Raw genomic sequence first — 27,306 nt, forward strand, 5'->3', positions numbered from 1 at the left:
CGTATTGGCTGCAAAATTTCGTATTTTCTAGAATCGACGTTAAAGCATTTCTCAGTGACTTCTTCACCTTAAAAAAATAAAAAACTAATAAAATTATTTTTACTTATTATTAACAACAACTTTAATTTAAAAACCAAATAAAACTCCACTTCTTTTCATTGGACAAACTCTCCACTTCAATTAGTTGTCAAAATACTGTCTCTTAATTCAAATTAGAAAAAAAATTAAAAATTCACTTTAACCGGAACGAACACATAAACATACACACCCATCTATGTATACCATAGCAATTATAAATGTTTCCGAAAAGTCAGCACAAATACTGATACACACATACACACACTTTAACCTCTCTAAAATGGAGTTTATTTTAAATTATATTTTTCTTTATTTTTTTGGCAAAATTGTCCAGAAATAGCTACTGGGTACATTGTACATAAATGTTCATTCACATAAATACTCATCAGATATACACATAAACATGCATATTGACATCCATATGTTTATATAACCAACATTTATTTACTTGTGTGCGTGTGCGGTGTGCGTGTGCGGTTACCCAGCAAGCATTTTTTGTCGCTGACATGACTAAAAAGTCACCAACAGGCGATGAAAACCCTCGCCGGCGATCTCGAATCTTTAACCAAAAAGTTAAACCGTTCGGGAAGAAATGAACCACGCACTCGTTACTTCTTAACATTGACTTTTTAGTGGCAGATAAAATTGACGACTAAGTAACGTTCAGTCGTTACAATAAAGGTAATTTATGGAAGTAACGAGAGCGTGGTTCATTTCTTCCCGAACGGTTTAACTTTTTGGTTAAAGGTTCGAGATTGAGGGTGTGGGTTTTCATCGACTGTTGGTGACTTTATTGATTTGTATGCGATATACAATGCCTTCAGAACGTAAAAAAGAGCTGGAAGTCTTTAAAATAAAATTATTATTTGTATAACTTTATTAATATAATTTCAAATAAATAAGCGTAATTAAATAATAGGTAAAACGCATACAAAAATCATAATTAAAACACAGTTATTAACACAAAATTAAATTTTATTTTTTCACTAAATAATATTAATTTTTTTATTTTTTTATCACTTCTTTTGTAATTTTTAAAAAATTATTTGAACACATACACTAAAAATTCTGGAAAAAGGCACAATTATTTTTCACTAAATAATTTAAATATATTTTTTCATTAAATAGTTTTTTTTTTTTCACTCGTGCACCAATGCCGATCTCCGACAAACTGAACTCGTTTAATTTTGTTCTCCGTTTTGGGAGTAAAACAAAACAATCGCTCTTTAATCTATTGGAGATGAAAATTAGTTGACTGTAGTGGGGCAATAGAATTGTTATTGCAAATCGACCAACTATCGACGTTTCACAAGCAGGAAGCGACAAAGTAGTGTAATATTAGGTGATGGAGTTAAAAACTCACATCCAAATGCTTGCAGGGTATGGCCACATAAACACACATTTGTAATTTGAAGAATTGTTGCTTTCTGACATGGTTGTCTCAGTCGAAAATTCACTTCTCATTTTGACAGACCCAAAAAAAAAAGGAAATTAGGAAAATCCAGTAGCTGTGGCATGGCATCAGCATCATCAAATAAATGGAAAATAATCAAAAACATATGCAGACACATAATAAGGATATGTGAATGTATGTGGCTAGGAGGAGAAATAGAAGTAAAAAAATGCATTACAGCCTGGTGTAATTATATAGCAATAAAGGAAAATTTGTTGAAGAAAACACAGGAATGATTTAACCATCTAGAAGGGTGTAACATATATATCTTCGAACATAAATCTGATAAAAATGTAAAGATGTTCGAATTTCAATACGAGTAATTTTTTGCATTGAGAGACCTTCACAAATGTACACATTAAATAGCAGCCCTTAAAGTGTCGTCTCTGCAAAAAAGATCTGATAAAACATTTTATTTTAAAAAAGCATTGAAAAGTTCTTTAGTTTACCAAAGTCCTCTGAATGGTCTTATGTCTTTGAAGACCTTTTGAAGGATCAGTGATTTATAGGAGACTCTTGAAAGAAACTCTTAGAAAGACTTTCTAAAGTTATTTTGCCTACTGCAGACCTTTAAAAGTTTTCCTGTTCGTGGAAGACCTTTAGGAGCTCTAGTGATTTTGATAGATTTTTAGATGGTAATCAATCTCCAAAAGTCCTTTGGAAAATCTTCTGTTTCTTAAAGTTTCTCAGAAGGTCTTTTGTCTTTGGAAGACCTATAGAAAATCTTCCAGAGGAGAAAGACTTGTAGAAGATTTACCTAATTTTGAAGTTTTTTCGGTCCCTTAGACGGTTGTCTGTCTAGAGGTGGTCTGTGGATCCTTAGAAAGTCTTCCATGTTTCGAAAATAATTTAAAGGTCTCGATCTTAAAAGTCAATTGCAAGCCTCAGGTTTCTTTTGGTATACTGTCTTCAAAGGCCATGTAGGTTCTGCCTACACAAGCACTTTGATATTGAAATCTTTCGAAGTTTCTCTCTTTTAAAGAGTACTTCAGAAAACTTTTGGTCTGAAGCTTTTGAAATTTAAAACCTCTTTTTGGTCTTCGGTCTTTTGAAGATTAAGACATAATTTTCTATCTCTAAAAGACCTTCTGTCTTTCGAAAACCCTTCAATCTCTAGAAATCAGAAAATTGTCTTTAGAAAACTAAAGCTTTATTTATTTATGAAATTAACTACAAAAAAAGAATTAATTATTTATTGTGTAAAATATATGTATGTATTAATTGAAAAGCTATCGACACAAAATTTAAACAAATTTCCCTCTGCAATAATATGAATTGTTTATTGAAAAAGAAAACAAGAATTACTTTGCTGTGTGAATTTTTTTAACAAAATCTTTTTGTATGACTCGGAGGTAATCGATTGAGAATTTTCTTCTTTTTCTTGAAAGGACAGTGTAAATTTATCTGGAAAAAATTAGTATCTGACACTGGTTAATTTTTCTATAAAAACGGGATTAAAGAATTATGAATGGGGAGAATGGTTAACTTTTTGGAATAAATTTAAACCCCTTTAATTTTGGAGTATAAAATCGATATTACTTGCAGAGATGATTAACTCTAAATGAAAAGTAATTTTCTCTATTGGAAAAATAAGGTCCCATATGGACTATGGAATAGCCACAGTTATAATTTAGAGATGTTTTTCAATTAGAATAACCCCAATACTTTATGACTGATTTTCTTGCTATAGAAAAAGCTTAGTTTTCCGTCGCTGTAATTTATAAGAAAGGAAAAAGATAGTCTCCGAAGTCCAAGGTTTTTTTTTTTCTACTTTAAGATATTGAGCAAATTTTCTGTACAAAAGCCTAAGCAATTCGGCGATTTTCTAGAAAAAGAAAAAAATACTTTTTGCAATGATTTTTTTTTATTAATAATCGAGAATGCGAAAGTCAATACTATATTCCCAAAGTCTTTTGTATAGAAATGATTCTTTAATATGGAATGATGATTTTTTTTCTACAACGAAGTCTGTCCTCCTTGGTTCCATAACACTTTTTTTACAATAAAAAGACAGTATCTTGTCTCACAAATTTATATTCCTTAGAGTCACGGTTGCTACTTAGGGCTGAAGAATACAATTTTTCTGAAATTTCCGTTGCAAGATTTTTGTCTTTATGAAAATGTTTGATTCTATAAAAAATGAAGCTCTCTTCAATCAGGAAAGTTTTTCGACGGAAAATAAGTTTTATGGATTTTTTGGAAAGCCAATTGATGGTCTTCTCTCTATTGAAAAAGATGACTAGATTTTCTTTCTCTAAAAGACATTCTGTCTCTAGAAATCCCATCCCTCTCTCTCTAGAAATCTTTGTAAAAAAAGCTTAGCAACCTAAAGTTAAGAGCTGTAGAAAGTCTACGGCATCTAAATGACCGTTCGAAAGATCCTCAAACAATAGGGAATATTTTATCTCCAGAATACCCTGTCTAGCAAACCTGTAAGAGGTCCTCTGTCTTTAAAAGACTTTTAGAAGACCTTATGCGTATTTAAGACCTGTGGAAGACCTTGTATTTTAGGAAAAATAGTAAAGGAACTTCTGACTAGGGAAAAAGTTTAGAATTTCTTCTACCTCTAGAGAATCGTTTGTAGATAGTTTGTCACGAGAGATCGTTAGGATAATATTATATATTTTGAAAGTCTCCGGTATTTGAAAAACCTCTAGATAGCATTCGGTTCCTAAAAATAGTTGGCAGAATCTTCTGTCTCCTTATCCTTAAAATCTTAAAAATGCCTTCTATTTCCATAAACCACGTATAAACTCTGGAAGATCTCCTAAAGAAAGTCTGTCCGAAGGTCTTCTATCCGAAGGGTCCTCTGACATTAGGGGATCCTTTGTCTATAAAAAACATTGTGAAAGAACACTGAGTATAGCAAACCTGTAAGAGGCCTTCTGTCTTGAGAAGACCTTTGGAAGGCCTTATGATTAGAGAATGCCTATTAAAGGTTCTACAAAAAAGAGAACTTTAAAGAACCTCTGCTTATGGGAAAATTTTGTATGAAATTAACTTTTTTAAACAATTGAAATCGAGCTCTCTATATATCTTCTAAATGAGTTCGTGTTGAAAAAAAAAACATCAATTTTCAATGAAAACGAAAATCTGATTGACATCGTAAGTTGGTCCAAAGCTATATAAAAACAATAGCTGTTAGAGATGCTATACATGCCGCTTAAATAATGACCTTTATACGGGGCCTATAGGAAGACGTAAACCTACGTAAGTAAATTTTTTGTCATAGGCTGTAGTACCCTTTAAGATCTTAAAATACAAAGCTTGAAACAATTCCGGCTAATGATGTCACAATGAAGGTCTACGATTTCATATAACCCCCATATAACGGTACCTCCCTATATTCGGTATTTTGATGATTTTAGCGACATTATTCACTGGAATAGTTTCAAATTTGGCATTTGAAGTTCGTAATGGATACTACAGCATATGACAGAAAATTGTCTGTGCAGGTCCACGTCTTCATTAGCCCCCATATAACGGTACCTCCAAATATTCGGTATTTTGATGATTTTAGCGTCACTATTCACCGGAGTAGTTTCAAATTACGTATTTAGTGTTCGTAGTGGGAACTACAGTCTGTGACAGAAAATTGTCTGTGCAGGTCCAATTCTTCATATAGCTCCGATATAACTTCCCTATATACGGTGTTCTAATGTTTTTAGCTACATTATTGACCGTTTATTTAAAGTTTCGATTTTGAATATGGTAATGGCTCATGACAAGCAAAGCATATGTAGGTCCACGTCGTATAGACCGAAATATAACGGCTATATTCGGTATTTCTAAGATTTTAAAAGAATTTTTAACGGATTTTATTTTTTGAAAATTTCCAAATTCGTTCCAAATGGTGGAGGGTATTCAAACTGCTTTTAACTTGTTAAAGTTATAATTGCTCAAAACGTTGTATAGGAAGTACTTGATGGAGTGGGCTGATATTATCCATTTCCGCACCTGATCTAGAACTGATAAAAATATATGAATTTGCAAAATTTTTCTTTCCAAGAAGCAAAATATTTAATTTGAAAAGTCCGACCTTTTAGGGGAAAGACAGAAGTTGCCCATCTCGAAGTTTTATAATATTATTGCGATGTACCAAGTTATCGTACACACGGACACGCTTAGATTGACTCCAAATATTCAAATGGTGTCTAAAACCGTCATTCCGATGAAGTAGCCTTGGCCATAGGAAATGATATATACCCCCTGCAGCCATATGGCTGAGGGTATAAACATCTCCGTATGGATTTAAAGAATTCATGAAAAATAAAAATATGGATCGCAGTTGGTATTAACAGTGTTTTGAAATTCGTTAAAAATTTTACTAAAATCTACTGAATAATATTAAATTTCTAGAAGAAATAATATTCTGAAAAATTTCACTCGTTATTATAATTTGAAATAAATAACTTTGTAATAGAAGAGTATGTAACAGTCTGTTTCGTAATTGCCATATAGATATATATTTCTAATTATGGTTTGGATCACTTGGACGGTATTAGGAAGGGCTAAGCTCGCCGGATTGTGGAGGGTTCTTTACCAAACTCATAACAAAAAAACTGTGCAAAGAGAAAAAAAGTTTAAACCGTTCCAAGACTTAATAAAAAAATCGATATTTGAACTTATTAGGTCATAGAGTGAAAATCAAAGTAAACGAATGGTGTTGCTCGCTGGGACACCTTTAAAAAAAAACCAAATGCAAACCGTGCCCTTGAGTTCTTTGAATTGCTTTCCCGAATTTAGGCCCAGGAATCCTTCAGACAATCACAACCAACTATTCCAATGAAATTAATCTAGTACATTTTTAAATCTTTACAATTCATTTATTAAAAATAATATAAACATTCGTTTAAATCGAATACTCTTTAGAGTTCCTAACAAATTAATGTCTTCTCAAATGAATATTTTATGTAATTTTATATAAGTTGCATGGTTTATTTACTTACAGTTGGATCGATGTAATATAATTAAATGTTCGATAGAAGAGTTTACCTTCGATGTTTCGTATGGACTGAGCTCAATTCAATTGGATTTGAAGAACTTCTGTAAAATGTTCAAAATAATAATAATATTTAATGAAAATGGCTGTCTGTAAATTCATTACATTATTTATAACCCACGGCTTCTACCGTGCAATGTAGGGAATTTACTCGTATAAACTCACACATGCAATTTATATTAACAAAATTTTAAAGGTTAACAAAACAAAAAAAATATAAAGTTATATTTTATAAGATTTACAGTTTTGAGATTTAACGAATTAAGCTTTTTGATTATTTCTGGTAATATACTTTAACTTTTGTACATTTTTTTTTATTATAACTTCATAAAAATTTTGGTTTTCATATTTTAACAATGGATACGTTATTATAAAATTTTATTGACAAACATAATGATAAATTTAAATTTTATTTATTCTGTTATTGTGTGAATATGTAAGTTCCGAATGTGAGTAAATTATTAATGGATGGAAATATTTAATAATATACTTAATAATTTCTTCTTCTATATGCAGAACCAAACCCGACGGTAAACAGATAAAATTTTAAAAGGTTCACAAAAATCCTTGAAAATCCAGGCTTTAGGCAATAATTTTAGATGGTTATTTTCTCCGCAATTTACTTTTTGAAACATCAATTTTCGTATTGGAGTTTAGCAAAACATCTTTCTTTCTTTATGACGTGGTAAACATTTTTAACTTGATTTGAATTTTGTTTAGAGATTTTATTTGTATATTGTCTTTTAATACGTTAAAAATATAATTTGGGTTTGGATAAATTCCATGTGCAAACTTCTACTTTTTGGAAAAAAATCACATTGCAGTGAGCACTTTTTATTGTAAAGTTTTTATACCCTACACCACATAGTGGTAAGGGTATTATGTCTTTGTGCATTTGTTTGTAACATGGAGAAGGAAACGAGATAGACCCATAGTTACTTTTGAGAACCTTCATAGAATCACTTTCTGAGTCGATTTACGCATGTCAGTCCGTCTGTCCGTCCGTCCGTCCGTCCGTCCGTCTGTCCATGTATTCTTGTGAACAAAATGCAGGTCGCATTTATTATCCGATTGAGATGAAATTTTCCAAACAATATTTTTTTGGCCCAAGGACGAACCCTATTGAAATTGGTGAGAATCGGATCAAATTTAGATATAGCTCCCATATATATCTTCATCCGATTTCGGGTTAAATGTGCACCAAATGTCCACTATCAGTCCAAATTACCTGAATTTTGGCACACCCAACCGAGTTCGGCCTAGAAGCAAGTATATCAAATTTGAAGAAAATCGGTTCAGATATAGCTATAGCTCCCATATATAACTTTCATCCGATTTGATCTTTAAGTCCCTCACATTCCTACCATGCACTCCACAACCGTGATATTTGGTACCAGGTATTAGATGGAGCACAGGAATAGCTGTTTTAAATTTTATCGAAATCGGTTCAGATTTGGATATAGCTCCCATATATATCTTCATCCGATTTCGGGTTAATTGACCACCAAATGGCCAATATCAGCCCAAATGGCCCGAATTTTGGCACATGTGACCGAGATTAACCTTAAAGCAAATACAAAAAATTTGGAGAAAATCGGTTCAGAAACAGCTATAGCTCCCATATATATCTACACCCGATTTCGGGTTAAATGTGCACCAAATGTCCACTATCAGTCCAAATTACCTGAATTTTGGCACACCCAACCGAGTTCGGCCTAGAAGAAAGTATATCAAATTTGGAGAAAATCGGTTCAGATATAGCTATAGCTCCCATATATCTTTCATCCGATTTGGTGTTTAAGCCTCTCACATTCGTAATATGCACTCCACAACCGTGATATTTGGTACCAGGTATTAGATGGAGCACAGAAATAGCTGTTTTAAATTTTATCGAAATCGGTTCAGATTTGGATATAGCTCCCATATATATCTTCATCCGATTTCGGGTTAATTGACCACCAAATGGCCAATATAAGTCCAAATGGACTGAATTTTAGTACATCGGACCAAATTCAGCCTAGAAGCAAGTATATCAAATTTAGTGAAAATCGGTTCAGATATAGATATAGCAACCATATATATGATTCATCCGATTTAGTGTTTTAGTCCCTTACATTCGTAATATTCACTCCACAACCGTGATATTTGGTACCAGGTATTAGATGGAGCACAGGAATGGCTGTTTTAAGTGTTATCGAAATCGGTTCAGATTTGGATATAGCTCGCATATATATCTTCATCCGATTTCGGGTTAAATGTGCACTAAATGGTCAATATCAGCCCAAATCACCAGTCTAGAAGCTAATACGTAAAATTTGGAGAAACCCGGTTCAGAGATAGCTATAGTTCGTAAAATGCACGATAGAATTAGATAGATTTTGATTTTGTACCAACTATCTCATAGAGCTCTGAAATGCCCTGTATAAACCTTTTTGCGAGAGCTCTACTAAATATGCATAGTGGTGTAGGGTATCATATAGTCGGCCCCGCCCGGCTTTTGAGCTTTCCTTACTGGTTAAACTTGATGGTTTGGTGGTCAGAACAGAAGAGATCGATCTCAATATTAATATTTACAACCTAGCCCTTAGCAACAGTCACTTTTTCTTCTTTTCCTTATTCTTGTCGCTTTGCTTTTGTGTATGTCCAAAAATTGCTGTCGGTATTGGAATCGATCTGTGCAACAACAATACTATCTATCTGGGTCTCTAACGCAAAGTCATCATCAAACGTAGCTTGGAATGTAATGTGCGCATAGTATTAGGGCAGAAGAGTGATACATGAACAATTAGTATAACACTTTTAAATTGTTACCGCCTACTGAGCGAAGTGTACTAATTTTCTTCATTCTTTATTACTAGACTTATGAGAGACCAAAGAGAGGGAGAGAGTTTATTTTATAGAGTTGGGGATATATACCCAAATTACAAAGATTAGATTCATATCTTTTTTTCTTAATCTGCTACAAGTAGCACAATATAACTGCGTTCCATATGACGGTACCTTCCGTTTTACCATATTTTGAAACACAAGTCTTATTTTTCAAAAATTTTGGTTATAAAATATAAAAAGCTCAATGAAATATGCAGTTTAATATTCCTCTATTTCAATGCCCACACATTTCAAACTCACAACATTTACCACAACATATTTGATATCAAATTGCATTCCTGCTGAAAGCCTTTGTATTCACTTACACACAAACATACATATTTTCTGTGTAGGTGTCTTTATGTTGGGGTTATAAAAAATACAAAAGAACAACATTTAAGCATCTCCAACGATGATTGAGTTAATGAAGTGAAATTCTCTTTATGTATTTATTGAAATATTGTTTTGCAATTCTCCCTTTTTTTTGTATTTTATATAAAATATAAATAAATAAATTATCATCAACAGAGTAAATATTCTGATGCACTCTTTATGGTTGTTTCAAAAACGTTATTTGTTGCTTTGAAGCATTTTTCTTATATGTGTGCACATTCAATGAAAATTGTTTTCATTCAAATGTCATGAATTTTCGAGTCTTTTGAAAGGAGAAGATAATATGTGAATGGTGCATGAAACACACATTTTCACATATTTGAAAAGGTTTTGAGGAAAAATATTCGAGGGTGGGTTGGAAAATGTGAGTAATTATGATGAGAATTTATTAGCCAAGTTTTAAAATCTATCGTCAGAATGTTTTGTTGTTTACTATTTTTTATTTTGTGAGCACGGGATTCAAATATCGTAAATATTTGACAAACGTTTTTGGTGAATGCTTTAAATTACACTGTGCAACACAAAAAATAATCGCGAGGAAAATTCAACAGACTATGAAAGTAGAATTCAAAACAGAAGACACTCGTATCAGTGTTTTAAAAGTTTACATCGCAGAGTAGCCTAAATCGAGGGGACAGGATCGCCCTCTTCAACATTTTTAGAAATTTTTGGATAAAGGTTCCTCGAAACCCGTTAGTGTTGGGTATATAGTATCTTCGGTAATATTTCAGATAAAAATACGAAGAACTTTAGCACTTGAGCGAGTCAAAAAAGAGGCCTTTTTGGTTTTTTTTTTGTAAAATATGGTTAAAAATTTCCTTTAAACGGGATCGTAGCAATTTAAAATATTCCACAAAATTATTTGTTATAAAATTCTACTATAGATCTTGGAAGACGTCAAGGTTCTAAATCATACTTATACGCCAGGAATTCATATATATTAAAATACTTTGTGTGAGTTTGTGCACAAATCTCCAACAAATCATCATTTTAGAAGGATGATGTCAAAGACAAAAAACTATTACTCATCAAGTTTTACAATAAGTTACGAAAGAAGAGAAATCTCTATGTCCATTGTATGCCAAAATATTTGTCCATCAATTTTCCGAAAAAAAAACACGAAATGTAGCTATATCTGAACCAAAATTGATGTACTTGCTTCTAAAGAAATTCGGTCGGATGTGCCGAAATTCAGGTCATTTGGACAGATATTGGCCATTTGGTGCAAAATTAATCCGAAATTGGTTGAAAATATACGGCATATCTTAATCTGATCCGATCTCGATAAAATTTAACACAGGTATTTTCTAGATGCATATGTTATCTAGTAACTAATACCATTCTTACGGAGTGCAAATTACGCACGTGAGGAGGAAATATATATATGAGTGCTATAGCTATATCTGATTGATAAGTGATTCTATGAAGATTCTCAGAACTAACTATGGGTCTATCTCGCTTCCTTCTCCTTGTTACACACAAATGCAAAACGACATAATACCTCACCACTATATGATGAAGGTTATACAATGTGGACCTTTCTGTACTGCAGATTCTAGCTGAAATCTAAATATCTCTATCAAATTTCAAAGTTGTAATTTAAATATTGAGAAATATATCAAAAAATATTGGGGGTCATTATATATGGTCAAAACTATAAAAGAGCTTTGACAACATTTTGGCCAAAGAACTCAGAACTTCTTTGGGGTTTGGATTTAAAACCGAGTACTATACGGGGTGAGATGAAAAAACTGAAACCAACTTCAGACTGCTGTCATTTCTAAGCCACTTGTCCCTGTACAGCACTCGGTTTGGATCTAAAATCGAGTACTGTACAGGGTGAAACCTGAAAAATGAAAAACCTGAAACTAACTTTAGGCTGCTGTCATTTCTAAGCCACTCGTCCAACAGCTGTTAAAATTAATCCAGTGACAGCTCATTATATTGTTTACAAGCGTACAAAAGCATTTTGATGAGAATTTTCCACAAAAAAAATGTTATTCGGCAAAAATGGCTCGTGAGCTGAACATATCGCAATATTCCATTCGGTAAATATTGAAAAATGAGCTCGGGGTAAAGCCACTAAAATTCCAAAAACTGCCGAATTTGGTTTTCTCCGATGTGAAAACATTCGGACTCAGCACCATCGCACTCAGCCCGCGCCACCCAAGAATGGTTACAAAATGAGGTTCCTCGCTTCATTTCCAGCGCACAATGGCCACCAAAATCCCTGGATACCAATCCGTTGGACTATTGTGTCTGGAGTATTTTAGAAAGAATGTTGACACTAAAAAATACCAAAGTGTCGATCACCTCAAGCAAGCGCTTCGACGGGAATGAGCCAAAATACCGCAGAGCAACATTCGGGCATAGTGCGACGGTTTCATTGGCCGTTCGTGCCAAAGGACCAATTCGAACAAATCCAAAACTTATTCTGAAATTTCCGACTTTTTTTTTATTCAATAAAATTTAAAAAAAAAAATGTAAAAATTATGTCGTTCAACTTTGTTTCAGTTTTTTTATCTCTCCCTATATATATTTCATTTGATTTTGTTTTTAGGTCCCTGATATTCGTAATAATCTGTTCACGTATTTTTGTAAACAAAGTACAGTTCGCATTTATTGCCCTATCCAGATGAAATTTTGCACAAATCATTTGTTTGGCCCATCGGACGAACCCTATTGAAATTTGAGATAATCGGTCAAAATTTAGATAAAGCTATATATCTTCGACCGATTAGCCTTTTATTGTGCACTAAACGTGTAATATCAGTCCGAATAGTATGGAATTTTGCACGTACGATCAGATGGGATCTGAAAATAAGTATGCTAAATTTGATCGAAATCGGTTCAGATATAGCTACAGCTCCCAAAAATATTGTTCATCCGATTTGTTATTTTTGTCCTCCGCAGCCGTAATATGCACCCTGTAACAACAATATTTGGGAAAGTATATCAAATACAGCTCAGAAATACATTTGCTAAATTTTATCGAGTTCGGTTCGGATTTGGATATATCTCCCATATATAACTTTGTCCGATTTACCTTTTATTGTGCACCAAACGTCTAATATTTGTCCAAATGGGATGGAATTAGGATCGAATTGAGTCTAGAAGATAGTATGTCAAATTTGGTGAAGATCGGTTCAGATATAACTATAGCTCCCATATATATTGTTCATCCCATTTGTTATATTTGTTACCCACAGCCGTAATATGCACTCCGTAACAAAAATATTCAGGAAAAAATAAGAAGATCGGTTCGGATTTGGATATAGCTCCCATATACATCTTTATCTGATTTCAAATTAATTGTGCACCAAATGTTCAATACAAGTCCGAATTTAAAAGATACAAATGCTTCGGCATATTTAGTCCTTTGAACTTTAAATTATAAAAAACATAAAAACTTTTAATTGTTATGCGGAGCTCTACTAAATTAGCAAAGTGGTGTAGGGTATCATAAAGTCGGAGCCGCTCGACTTTAAGACTTTCTTTACTGTTTTTTTTTTTTTTTTAAGTTTAGCATTTGAATATTGTAATAGCTTGTGACAAAAGTTGCCTATGCGGGTCCACGTCGTCTTATAGACCCTAATATAACGGCTACTTTCGGTATTTTTTAGAATTTTTAAAGGATTTTATTTTTTTTTAATTTTCAAATTCGTTCCAAATGATGGAGGGTATTCATAGTTCGGCCTGGCCGAACTTACAGTTTAACTTTATTAATACAATCCTTTTTGAAATGATATCGTGCGCTCTATAGCAATGTGAATTTAGTGAAAATCGATTCAGAATTGGATATGCCTCCCAAATATTAGTTCCCTCTGAAACCAAACTACAAGTGCTCTAAAGCCAAATCTTCATAGGTGGTGTGATCCACTTCAAATAAATTATTTTGATATGGAGCTCTACTAAATATGCATAGTGGTGTAGGGTAGTCGGCCCGCCCGACTTTTAACTTTTCCTTACTGGTTTAGCTCTACTTTCATAATCTGCTGGATTTTCACCGTATTTATTGAAAAAAAATGAAATTTGTTACTCAGTATTATTGTCAATACTTTCATAGTGCATAAATATCGGATGTTGACGAGTTGTAGGTAATTGTTAGCTCTGATAAATAGTCAACGGGTGCTGAAAAGTGGTAGGTTATCAGAAATTACAATGCTGGTCTTAATCGTATTTCAAATTACCAGATGAACAACTAACATATTTTTTAATATCACTGGCATTGCAAATGAATAAGCGTAACTGATACCCAGGCTACATCTAAGAAATTTCTCATACATAGACAATATAACATTCCCATATTTAAAATGGAAACCATTAAAATATTCGTTTACGTTTCCCTTTCCCAATTTCAGATATGGAATCGAAAAATATTTGGATATTTGCAATTGTTTATTCAGCAATACAGCATTTTGCTTCATCTTCAACACCCTGTAAGTATAGATCCAACACACACACATACAAGCCATTGTTATATGCCACACATACACACACATATTGCGAAAAAATCATTTGTTTCTCTTTTTAATTGGTTGGTATTCATTATTTGTTGTTTGTGTGTTTATGTGTCTGTGTGTTTTTCCAGTAAAACGTCCTCGAGCCGGAGATCCATTTGATACATTTCCGAAGAATTTTTGGCAAGAATTTTCATCGCCCTTCACCGACACCCCCGAGGATGAGGAGCTCGAAGTAACCGAGACAACAACCCACGAACCATTCCCCTTCTTTGCCGATCCCTATACCACCGTGAATGTGAGCACCCAATTGGGCGCCAGAGTCTACCTGCATTGTCGAGTTAATGACTTACAGGGAAAAACAGTAAGTAATTGTTGAATTCTTTTAAACTTTTTACAGCTTACAGCCGTACGTGTGTATACTAGAGTTAAACTATCACTTGATAGGCAAACTATTAGAAAAGAAGAGCAGTGAAAGCAATTAAATTTCAATTGTTTACCAACAATTCTCTTAAATATTCTCCGGGTATTTCATAAGTAAAATAACAATATTTAAAGAATTTTTGTATGTAGTACACTGTAGAATAATTAAGGCATCAATGACTGCAAATGGAATTTTCCAAGTTCAATTTAAATCAGGGCTAGGCAGAGAAATTCAAAATTATTTTGTGATTGTATGTGTTTTGAAATAAAAAAATATTGAAAGTTTCGCTTTACCTCTCTATACACAGTGATAAATACTTTGTTCCTTTTTTATTTTTATATCTATTTTCATATTTTTTAAAGAGCTTTCGAGGCGGGGATTTTTAAAGAACCCTCGATACGTGAAATTTTTAAGGGATATTTTTGAAGAGCCTCCGAGCCATGGATTTTTAAGAATATTATTTGAAGAGTCTACAATACGTGAGTTTTTAAAGAATATTTTTGAAGAGCCTACTTGAATATTTTTGAAGAGCCTACAAGACGTGAGTTTTTAGAGAATATTTTGAAGAGCCTACAAGGCGTGGATTTTTAAAGAATATTTTGAAGACCCTACAAGCCGTGACTTTAAAGAATATTTTTGAAGAGCCTACAAGACATGAGTTTTTAGATAATATTTTTGAAGAGCCTACAAGGCGTGGATTTTGAAAGAATATTTTTGAAGAGCCTACAAGACGTGAGTTTTTAAAGAATATTTTTGAAGAGCCTACAAGACGTAACTTTAAAGAATATTTTTGAAGAGCAATTTAAATCCTACGTGGATTTAAAGAATATTTTTGAAGAGCAATTTTTATTCGCATAAATTCATATTTTGATAAAAAAAAATCGCTGTTAGATTTACATAATTTAATAAACTAAAAAATAATTTTGGAAGAGAAAAGATAACATGAATGACGTAAAAAAAATTTTAAGGTACTGAGATAATGGTTTAATGAAAAATTATAAATAAGTGGCCCGCCGAAAATCAGTATTTTTTATAGATTTATAGATTTTTTTATAGATATGTGTGAAACAAAAGGATATTTAGAACCTTCCTCAGTCACTATTGAAATTAAACTAATTTTTTTGGGGAGAGCAAAACTATATATGAAGTTAATTGTGTATTCATAAAAATATCCGACAGCACCTACCTCATCGACTACTCGCATAAAACTAAATATTCTCTCAAACCATTTTGACAGAAAATTCGAAACAATTTACTTATTATAATTGCGTTAGTGAACACACAGACATCCCATGGGATGCTCTTTGCTCTTTTAAATGGTTTTTGGTAGAGTTCCCAATACATATTATTTCGAATTAAATTTTTCGATCGAACAATATTTTTCCATTTCATAGAAACATGAAGTCCAATTCGGACTTCGAGAATTCGAAATGTTTATAATTTGTTATGGAGGTCCCAAAAAAGCTGTGTTGTCGGTATTTGGAATTTTTTTCAAATTGGGAATTTTTGGAATTGGGGCAAAAACCTAGCGACAGGGAAATTTTGTGAAAATATATAACAAACATGTGAAGATCTTTTAGGAGTTATTTTCACAAGACTATTTCATATCAGCTCATATTTTGTATTTATTTTCTATGTGTGAACTAATCGTCTACAATTACGTGGAACACCAATACAATGACACCGTCTGATTTAAGATAATTAAGAACTCATATAACGGCACCTGCCGATATTATGATTTTAGCCACATATTTTTCCCGGAATTGTTTTGGAGTACGCTCTAAGTAACCAAAATAGAGGAGAAAAGACCCCTCCCCCCTCTTCAATTTTTTGGGAAATTTTCCGATTAAGATTTTAGGGAAAAAGTGTAAGCTAAGTCATTAAAGGGATCTTTTTTGTCCTTCTTATACCCTCAGAGGGTATAAACATGCCTTATAGAAATAACGGTTTCAGGACATTTGGAGTCTTCCGTCCGCTCGACTGCCTGTCTAGCTGGTGCGCACGAAAACTCTTGAAATAAATATCCGATTTGATCCAAAATTGGTATATCGTAACACTATTGTCACACTGAGATTGAGTTTGGAGACGGGCAATATTGATCCACACCTTCTGGTACCTCCCCCACAAGGGGTCAACATTTTGAACAGTTATATTATTCGTTAAATGCGAAATAAGCATAAGATTCTCTTCACATTTCACACATCACAAAATTTTTATTTACACAAGATCTGGTGCGAAGATGGCGAATATGAGCCCAATTCTTTTGGCACCTACCCCACAAAGGGATTTAAACTTTGAATAACAAAAAAGTGAAAAAGCTGTAAGTTCGGCCGATCCGAACTTTGAATACCCTCCATCATTTTGAAAAAATTTGGAAATGTTCAAGAAAATAAAATCCGTTAAAATTCTGTTAAAATCTTAAAAATGCGGAATGTAGCCGCATATTAGGGTCTATACGAGGACGTGGACTGCATAGGCAACTTTTGACTTTGAGGTACCAGACAATTTTCTGTCATAGGTACCAGACAATTTTCTGTCATTACGAACTTCAAATACCAAATTTTAAACACTGCCGATAAATAATACCTCCAAAATCATCAAAATACCAAATATCGGGAGGTACCGTTATATGGGGGCTCTACGAAGACGTGATCCTGCACTAACAGTTTTGTATCTTAAGCTGTAGTATCCATTACGAACTTCAAATACCAAATTTGAAACTATTCCGGTGAAAAACTTTGCTAAAATAATCAAAATATCGAATATCGGGAGGTACAGTTATATGGGGGCTATACCAAAACGTGGACCTACATGGCCCATTTTCAATACCAAAAGTCGTGCAGACATAACATACATTTGAGTAAAATCTTATCAATCCACATCAATTCGTTCGGAAGCTAGAGTGATTTCCACAGACGGACATCGCTAAATCGACATAGAATTGTATGCTGATCAAGAATATATATACTTTGTGGAGTCAAAAATGTATAATTAGAGGTGTTGCAAACGGAATGACAAACTTAATATACCCACCATACCATGGAGGGGATGTAAGAAAGGGGTGTTAGTTAGATCGCTTATAACTCAAGAACGACTGGACGGATTTTAACAATTCTCAATAATAATGGCCTTTAGCCAAAAGAGAATAAAATTTAAACCTTCTCATAAAGAGATCGCAGAGTAACCCTTTTCAATACATTTTGACATTCTCGGATTAAGATTCCTCGATATCCGTTTTAGGAATGTAGTGTCTTCAGCAATATTGCAGATAAAAATACGAATAATAATTTGTCTGGTAATGTTACCCTTCGACCAAGTCAACAAAGGGGTCTTTTTGTTCCTTTTTTTTAAACAGGGCCAAAAACTCCTTTCAAACGGGATTTTAGTAAGTCCAAATGTTCCAGAAAATTATTCATCATAAAATTCTACTATAGATTCTAGAAGACGTCAAGCGTGTAAATCTTACCTCTTAGGGTTAAAGCCGTACTTTGCGTGAGTTTTTGAAAAAATCTCCAACAAACCACCACTTTAGTAATATGACGCCAAAGACAAAAAATATTCTTCATAAAATTTTACTATAAGCCACCAAAATATACCAAAATATTTTTGCATCAATGTTCTGAAAACAAGTAAAAAACATTAAGTTCGACTGAACTTTTAATATTGGTAGAACAATCTTTTTTTATAAAAGTATCTGAATTCAAGCGTGTTTCACTTTAAACTTTATATACCCGTAAGATAGTTTGGATAATGCTGTTGAACTTTTCAAAAAGCCATAAAGTAGGTGAGCCCGTTGTATGGGGGCCATACCAAAACGGAAACCTCTATAGACAATTTTATATTTCAAGGGTTGTCATCTACCAAATCTTCTCAAATACCATATTTGGAACCACTTTCTTGTTAAATGTGTTTAGGATTATTAGGATACCGAATATAGGTGGCTATCGTTATATGTGCGCTATAGGAAAACGTGGACCAAAATATTCAATGTTCTGCCGCCGAAGCTAGAACTCATTACGAACTACATATATCAATTTTTAGACAAATCCGTGGGAAAATGTGACAAAAAGCATCAAAACACCGAATGTGGGGTGCTACCGTTACATGTTGGCTATACGAAAACGTGGACCTATACATGCAATGTTCCATCTGTGAAACTAGAACCTATTATGACCTACAAAGACCAATTTTTAGACAAATCCGCAGAAAAATGTGGCAAAAATCATCGAAATACCGAATATCTAGAAGTACCGTTATATTGGGCTGTACAAAAACGTGGACCTACAAATATAATATTTCGCCACAGGAACTAGAACCGATCATGACCAATAAATTCAAATTTTTAGACAAATCCGTGGAAAAGTTTGGCAAAAATCATCAAAATACCAAATATCGGGAGGTACATACAATGTTTCCCCACAAGACCAAATTTTTAGACAAAAAATCTATACGTGCAATGTTCCGCCTGTGAAACTTGAACCTATTATGACCTACAAAGACCAATTTTTAGACTAAACTGTGGAAAAAATGTGGCGAAATCAAAAAAATACCGAATATCGGGAGGTACCGTTGTATGGCGGCTATACCAAAACGTGGACCGATACATCTCATTTTCAATAACAACTATCCTAGACACAATACAAATTGTTCTGCCGAATTTTGTAGGTCAACGTCAAATAATGTGGGCTGTATGGCATTTTCAACAGAGAGACAGATGGATATCGTTAAATCGACTTAGAATTGTATGCTGATTATGAATATATATACTGTATGGGGTCTACGACAAATATTTAGGGATGTTACAAATGGAATGACAAGTTAAAGGAGGGTATTCCAAGGTGGAGGGTATAAAAATATATTATAATATGTATGTATGTATGTTATAGTTGAATCTACGACCACTATTTCGTTTATTTACTGCTTACATCCGTGTGACCCAAATTTAATTGTAATACCTTCCCCGCATAATGCCTTAAGGTATAAAAACCAATCAACCTATCAAATATACATTCAATAGAGCAAAAAAAGACCCTAATTTACTTCAACAACATTCATAAATAGTTAAATAATCCCTCATAGATGTTCTACACAGACATAATTAATTTTCGAAGATAATTATAAAGGCAATAATTATGACCCACACCATGCCATTACGCACGGTACAAGCTAAATTAATTGTAATTAAATAATTATCTTATGGGCAACTATTAGCAGCGTCTGTTGTGCCAGGATGAGAATGAGATAAAAATCCAAGTCAAGTGAGTGTTTGGCATCATAAAACTCTCACACACACACACCATCATAGCATCGTATGGTTGGTTACATGTCGTTGTAATCACTGCATAATTTCCGAGTCATTAAACAAACATGTATGTCAATGTTTGGGGAAACTTACTTCCATCTTGTATCCACCTCTTACCGTCCTCCTCCCCCCAGCATTTTGATGAACATCAGCTACTACACAATAATTATCCCTTTTGTGCCATGACACAAAGTTTTTCAAAGTTGATAAATGACAAGTAGTTGTTAATGGTATTTTAATAATCGCCTCGAATCACAACTGAGCAGGCCTTCGACTTGGCAGCTGTCAGACAGGTGGGATTTTGTTGGGTCATTGATTTAGGTCCGCTTTTGACTTTTACAAGAAGTGTGAAATGACAATTTTTAATTGTCTAAAATACTGAGGCAACCTTTTGTCATATGTCCTTTTTTTTGTTGGGGGCGGGCTATAGTAAAAGAAATTCCAATCCTATACGTTATACGATTAAAATGGCAAATGTGTGCCTGTATGCGTATGATTCATGCGAAGGCGTTACTTGGAAAAGAAAAACATATTTGATTAGGATACGCACATACATAGTTTTCTGGTGGGATAGGTGTTGACAAAAGATTAATTTTCGTACCCTTTTGTCAATACAAAGCAGATTATTTTATTTTACATGCAGCGGAGGACGAAACTCGTCGTCGTGGAATGTTGTTCCTTCGTGGAAGCAAATAAATCTGCAAATTTTATGTAGTGTCAAACCCACCCGGTAAATTTTTACGTAAGCTGACAAATACAAACAAATGTCTTACAAAACGGGCACCGGCCTAATGGTATTTTAATGAAGATTACATTTAAATAAATAAATATTTCAAGGAAGCAGATTTTCGTCGTAGAAATAAATTTTGTTAAGGAGAAAAGGTGGAAAAGTTGGACAGCCAACATTAAGAGAGAGAGAGAAAGTTTATATTTTATTGAATGGCTTGCTCTTGAAGGTGACAATTTTTATAATCAGATAAAACTCTCAAGAAAGTTCTCTTTGTAAGATAATAATTTCATCATACATTAGCAGAACATACAACCACGGTATCAGTAGTAACAACAACAACAGCAAGACCACGGGAACATGCGACTATAGAAATGAAAACATCATCAACCACCCCCCAACATCATCAACCAACCTCCTCAGTAGTCGTTTGCCGGGTAACTGACAATTCAGCTTACGACAATATGCCGTTTACACATGTAGCAAATAATTCTCATTCACTTCGTAATGCTGGATACATATAGTGTTCGGTTGGGTTAACGACAAGACAGAAGCGCAGTGGCCGATGTAGCGTCCATTGTAAATTTTGTAAATAGCAGATTACTCATTAGATTAAGTAAAAACAAGTAAAAAAGTTGTAAGTTCAGTCGGACGAACTTTGAATACTCTCCACCATTTGGAACGAATTTGGCAATTCTCAAAAACAATAAAATCCGTTAAAACTTCTTTTAATATCTTAAAAATACCATATGTAGCTGTTATATTAGGGTCTATACGACGACATGAACCTGCGTAGGTAACATTTGTCATAAGCCATTACATTCTGTCTTAGTCTGTAGTATCCATTACGAACTTTAAATACCAAATTTGAAAAAATTCCGGTGAATAAATTAGCTAAAATCATCAAAATATCGAATATCGGGAGGTACCGTTTGAAACAATTCCAGTCAATAATATCGCTGAAATCGTCAAAAAAAATTTCAAAAGTAGGGAGATGCCGTTATTTGGGGGCTATACGAAGACCTGGACCTGTATAGGCCTTTTCTGTTACAGCTTTAGTACCCGTTACGAACTGCAAACATACAATTTGAAACAATTCCTGTGAAAAGTGTCGCTACAATCATCAAAATACCGGATATAGAGAAGTACCGTTATATGGGGACGTACAAAGACCTGGACCTGCATAGACAATTTTCTATCATAGACTGAAGTTCCTATTAGGAACTTCAAATACGAAATTTGAAAAAATAACCAATTAAGAAAGTCCTAATGACGGGCGGGCCGACTTTATGATACCCTACACCACTTTGCTAATTTAGTAGAGCCCAACATACCAATTAAAAGCTTTTATGAAAGAATTCAATCATACACGCTATGAATATAATTGTAATTTAAAGTTCAAAGGACTAAATATGCCGAAGCATTTGTATCTTTTAAATTCAAAATAATTTGAAATCAGATAAAGATATATATATATATGGAACCTATATCCAGCAAATGCAATAGCAAATGTATTTCTGAGCTGTATTTGCTATATTTCCCCAAATATTGTTGTTACAGAGTGCATATTAGGGCTGCGGAGGACAAAAATAACAAATCGGATGAACAATATATATGGGAGCTATAGCTATATCTGAACCGATTTCGATCAAATTTGGCATACTTATTTTCAGGCCTACTTTGGCTGTATGTGCAAAATTCCATACTATTCGGGCTAATATTACATGTTTGGTGCACAATAAACGGCAAATCGGACGAAGATATATATGGGAGCGATATCTAAATTTTGATCGATTATCTCCAATTTCAATAGGGTTCGTCCTTGGGCCAAACAAATGATCTGTGCAAAATTTCATCTGGATAGGGCAATGAATGCGAACTGTACTTTGTTTACAAAAATAAATGGACAGACGGACGGACGGACATGCATAAATCAACTCAGAATGTGACTCTATGCAGATCATCAAAAGGAATTACGGGTCTATCTCGTTTCCTTTTGCCTGTTAGCATAGCCAATTTTCTATCACAAGCTGTAGTCCCCGTTAGGAACTACAAATAAGAAATTTGAAACAATTCTAGTGAGTAATGTCGTTAAAATCATCAAAATACCAATATATATGGAGATACCGTTATACGAGTAGAGGGGCTATAGGAAGACCTAAACCTGCATAAACAATTTTCTGTCACAGGCTGTAGGACCTATTAAGAACTTCAAATACGAAATTTCAAACAATTTCGGTGAATATTTTACCTAAAATCTGTAAAATACCGAATATAGAGAGGTATTGATATAAAAGGCCAAAGGCCGAAGACATGGACCTGCATAGATCATTCTCTGTCGTAGACTGTAGTTCCCATTAAGAACTCCGGCGAATAATGTCCCTAAAATCGTCAAAATATCGATTAATCTCTACCATTGTGTGTGGACTGGACCTCCAGTTGGTAAAGTACTCAGAAGGTACTCCTTTTGTGGAGTTTAAGACAATTTCATTGACAAAAATTGACTACAATCATCGAAATATCGAATATCGAGGGGTATCGTTATATGATATGGCCCATTTTCGAACTAGACATGCCTGCAAAAAATTCGCAAAATGTTAGCTTCCTATCTTTATTCATTTTGACTGTAGCGTGATTACAACAGACGGACGGAGGGACAGGGCTAAATCGCTGATCAAAAATATATATACTTTGTTATGTCTAAAATTATTATTTCGATGACTTCGAAACGGGATGATGAACTTAATATACCCTCCATGCTATGTAAGGCGGAGAGTAGAAAAACACAAAGACATAATACGCTATACCACAGTGCGGTGATTTAGATTCATCTTCGAACCATTGCCTATGTACGCATTCTTATCTTCGACCTTTGGAAGCGAATCGATTTTTCCTTTGTCAACGCCAACGTCAACTTCGGTTTGTTTTTACATTCCTTTATTTTATGGCCTTTTTCTCCGAAGCGGATGCAAAGAACCATGTCCTTTCTATCAGGTCCTTTCCACTTATTTTACCTGTGCCCGATACAAAACACCTGTAACAACATTTGATCTCGTCCCTGTATTTTACAATGCGGCTAATGTTTTGAGTACATGAGAGCAGCTGTTTTCACGCCTTGTTTAATTACTAATCCCTTCGGACAGACTCGAATAGTATGAAGGGTATATTAAGATTGTCATTCTGTTTGTAAAACCTCGAAATATACATTTTAGACCATACAAAGTATACATATTCTTGATCAGCATAAAATTCTATGTCGATTTAGTCCTGTCCGTCCGTCCGTCTGCCCGTCCATCCGTCTGTGGAAATCACTAAAGCTTCCGAATAAAATGAAGTAGGTTGATAAAATTTTATTCAGGACTTTCGTTATTGAAAATGGGCAATATAGGTCCACGTTTTGGTATATCCCCCATAAAATGGTACCTCCCTATTTTCGGTATTTTTACATTATTCACCGGACATTTTGGTATTTGAAGTTCGTAATGGATACTACAGGCTATGACAGAAAATTGGTATTTGACCCTAGGTCTCTTTGGACCAAATCCGTTTCAGGAAATTTGGAGTCGATCTAGCGATGTCCATCTGTCTGTCTGGTGGCTGGCTGGTGCCCACAACAAATTTTGAAGGGAGTATCCGATTTGATCAAAACTTGGTACAATATGTTTATCAAATTAGATCGAGTTCGAAGATGGGCAATATAGGCCAACACCTTCTTGTACCTCCCCCACAAAAAGTTAACATTTTGAAAGAAAAAAATTTATTGCACAGAAAGAGAAAGGATAATCCGAATCTGCTTCAACTTTTCAAATCTTAATGTTTGCATCAGTGCTAGGTCAGGTTCGAAAATGGACAATATCGGTCCATTGCATCAAGTGCCTCCCCCACAAATGGTCAAAATTTTGAATAATTACAACTCTCATAAAATGTGTCTCTTACAGATTGTCTTCAAATTTCATATATCCCAATATTTATATTAACCCAAGGTCTGGTGTGAAGATTGGATATATTGATTTGCTCCTTATGGTACTTCCCCCGCAAAGGGTCAAAATTTTGAATGTTCACGAAGCTCATAAAACACGAATTTTATATTCGATTCTATTCAGACTTGGTTGGTCTTAATATTTCCATCAACACAAAATCTGTTATAAAGATGGTAGAGATCGGACCATTCCTTCCGAAACCTTACCCACAAAAGGTTAAAATATTGAATAACTAAAACGATCATAAAATCCGATGATCATTACACACATCACAATATTTTCAGTGAACTAAAGTCTGGTATAAGATAGAATATACAAGGTGAGATAAAAAACAGCAACAAAGTCAAACGCCATAACTTTTATTTTTTTTAATTTTATCGAATGAAAGCAAAACATGTCGGAAATAGCATCAAATTATAGAATAAGTTTAGATTTTTTTGAATTGATCACCTTTGGCACGAATTATGGCCTTCAAATGGAATGGAATATTGCGTTATGTTCAGCTCGAACCATTTTTCGGCCACTGCGACGCGGGTTTCGATTAAGTCGCTTCTTTTCCTTTCGAACCATTTCTGCTGATGTTGCTGTTTTCTTCTGTCCACTTTCTTGACGTCGGGCTACGCTACCAGTATCACGGTAACGAGCGATGGTACGAGACACAAAAGATTTCTTCACATTTAAATGCTGGAGTTCTCTAACGATAGCCACTTGTGATTTTCCAGCCAAATATAAAGAAATCACACAATCACGCTTGAATTCCAACACGAATAACATTTTTTCTGGAAAATTCTCACCAAAATGCTTTTGTACGCTTGTAAACAATATAATGAGCTGTCACTGGAATAATTTTAACAGCTGTTGGACGAGTGGCTTATAAATGATAGCAGTCTGAAGTTGGTTGGAATTTTTTCATCTCACCCTGTATGTTCGATTTCCTTCTAATTTTGCACATATTAATATTTTGATCTGTACTAGATGAAGTATAAAAATGGAATACTTCGTTCCGCTATATCTGGTACTTCACGCATATTTCCACATTTTCCAAAAATTAGCACATATCTCATATAAAGTATTGGAAGCAGTCGATATAGTCCAAATCTGGCACGTTGTACTATTTATATGTCTTAGGTCAGATACGAATTGGTCAATATCGGCCAAATGCCAACCTCTCCCATAAAGGGTCAGCAGTTTGAATAATCATGACTCAAGGCTGGGAGTATACATCTGTCGGAAAAACCAACAGATACTATTTTCCACCTACTTGTAATGCCGAAGGTAATTTGATGACATTTCCTTATAATGCGTTATTCGATTCATGTAGCTACTCAATTTTAGCTTGGTTGGTCATTGTTCTGACCTACACAATATCAATAATGTGAGAACTAAAACGTATGCTCTCCGCCGGCCATGAAGTTGGAAATCAGGTCAGTCAGCCCACCCCAATTATAACCTTTCTTATATGTTTATCTATGAACAGCAGTTGTGTTTCAACTTCCATTTATTTTCTCCAAATTAATTTCTTTCGCAAAGTTGCAAAGTTTTTTGTCAAAACTTTTTTTCATTTAATTAATTTATTAAAAACTTGGCTAATTTCTAACTAATCCGTTGTTCTTCCTCCCTAAATACCACCTTTAGCTTGGCTTAATTTTAGTTTCATCAACAAAAAAAATATTGTTACTTTGGCATTCTGGAGAGAAAAAGATTTACTCTGAACAAATACAAATGCAAAACGTTTCATGAAGTCAGTCGGTGAGTCAGTCAGTTAGTCCATCTAAACAAATTGTTTTGGTTTTTCTAACTCTGCGTCAATTCCCCGAAGAACACTTCAAATTGAAATATTGTTCTACCTCAAAGAGGAAGCAAGTATTTGTGAGTTTTTTTTTTTTTTTTTGAGAAAAATAAAAGCCATACGCAAATTTCCGGAACCCCCCAAAAAACAGGATTAAGAATATGTGTGTATGTACACAAATCTTGTCACATAGTCAAAAACACAAACTGGACTCAACAACTGACTGGGTGGTCTGCTGGATGGCTAGGTGACTCGGACTGTCAATAGCTATCGTTGGTTGAATGCAATAATGTTTGCCGTCAATATTTACCTTATACTTAAAACACACACTCACACATACTCAGTGTAACGTAACGTTCCTTTTTTTTTTTTGTTTTCTTCGTTTTCGTGTGGTATGAGTAAATGTGTGCATGTGTTGATGATACGTGTTCGGAATTGCTGACAGTTTCCATGTCAACGTGAGCGGAATACCTACAAATTTTCGCATACACACACACGCACACTCAAATGCACAGAAATCTGCATACACCACACATGTGACATTATTTACTACTTTTATTTTCTAGTATACCCAACCTAAGCGAATGTTGAGCAACCAGACCCCTCTCCCTCCCTACCATTCCACATGTAGCACGCATTGTTGTCGCCCATGTGCAAACATGGCAAAATAAAAACATAAGCTTTCATGATAGCGACGATGATGTTGCCGATGATGATGATGAGGAGGAGGATCAGCACTTGTGTACCGAAATTTATTGGAACAAATCAATGTTGTTGGTTTTGTCCTTTTTTGATTGTTTCCGGTTTTAGTGGGTCTTTCCATTTAAGTG

General features: G+C 34.1%; 1 protein-coding gene across 1 annotated transcript in view; it reads left to right on the top strand.

The window, feature by feature from the left end:
- The window catches only part of LOC109612996 (obscurin-like), a 215,120-nt gene that overhangs the window by 51,896 nt on the left and 135,918 nt on the right, over nucleotides 1-27,306 (top strand). Inside the window, exons 3-4 of the mRNA XM_059130658.1 lie at nucleotides 14,156-14,233; nucleotides 14,386-14,618. Of these exons, the coding sequence (XP_058986641.1) occupies nucleotides 14,158-14,233; nucleotides 14,386-14,618 (309 nt within the window). The 5' untranslated portion in view covers nucleotides 14,156-14,157. The remainder of the gene's footprint in view (nucleotides 1-14,155; nucleotides 14,234-14,385; nucleotides 14,619-27,306) is intronic.

The sequence above is a fragment of the Musca domestica genome, unplaced genomic scaffold, assembly GCF_030504385.1.
Source record: "Musca domestica strain aabys unplaced genomic scaffold, Musca_domestica.polishedcontigs.V.1.1 78, whole genome shotgun sequence".
In the NCBI taxonomy this organism is placed as follows: Eukaryota; Metazoa; Arthropoda; class Insecta; order Diptera; family Muscidae; genus Musca; species Musca domestica.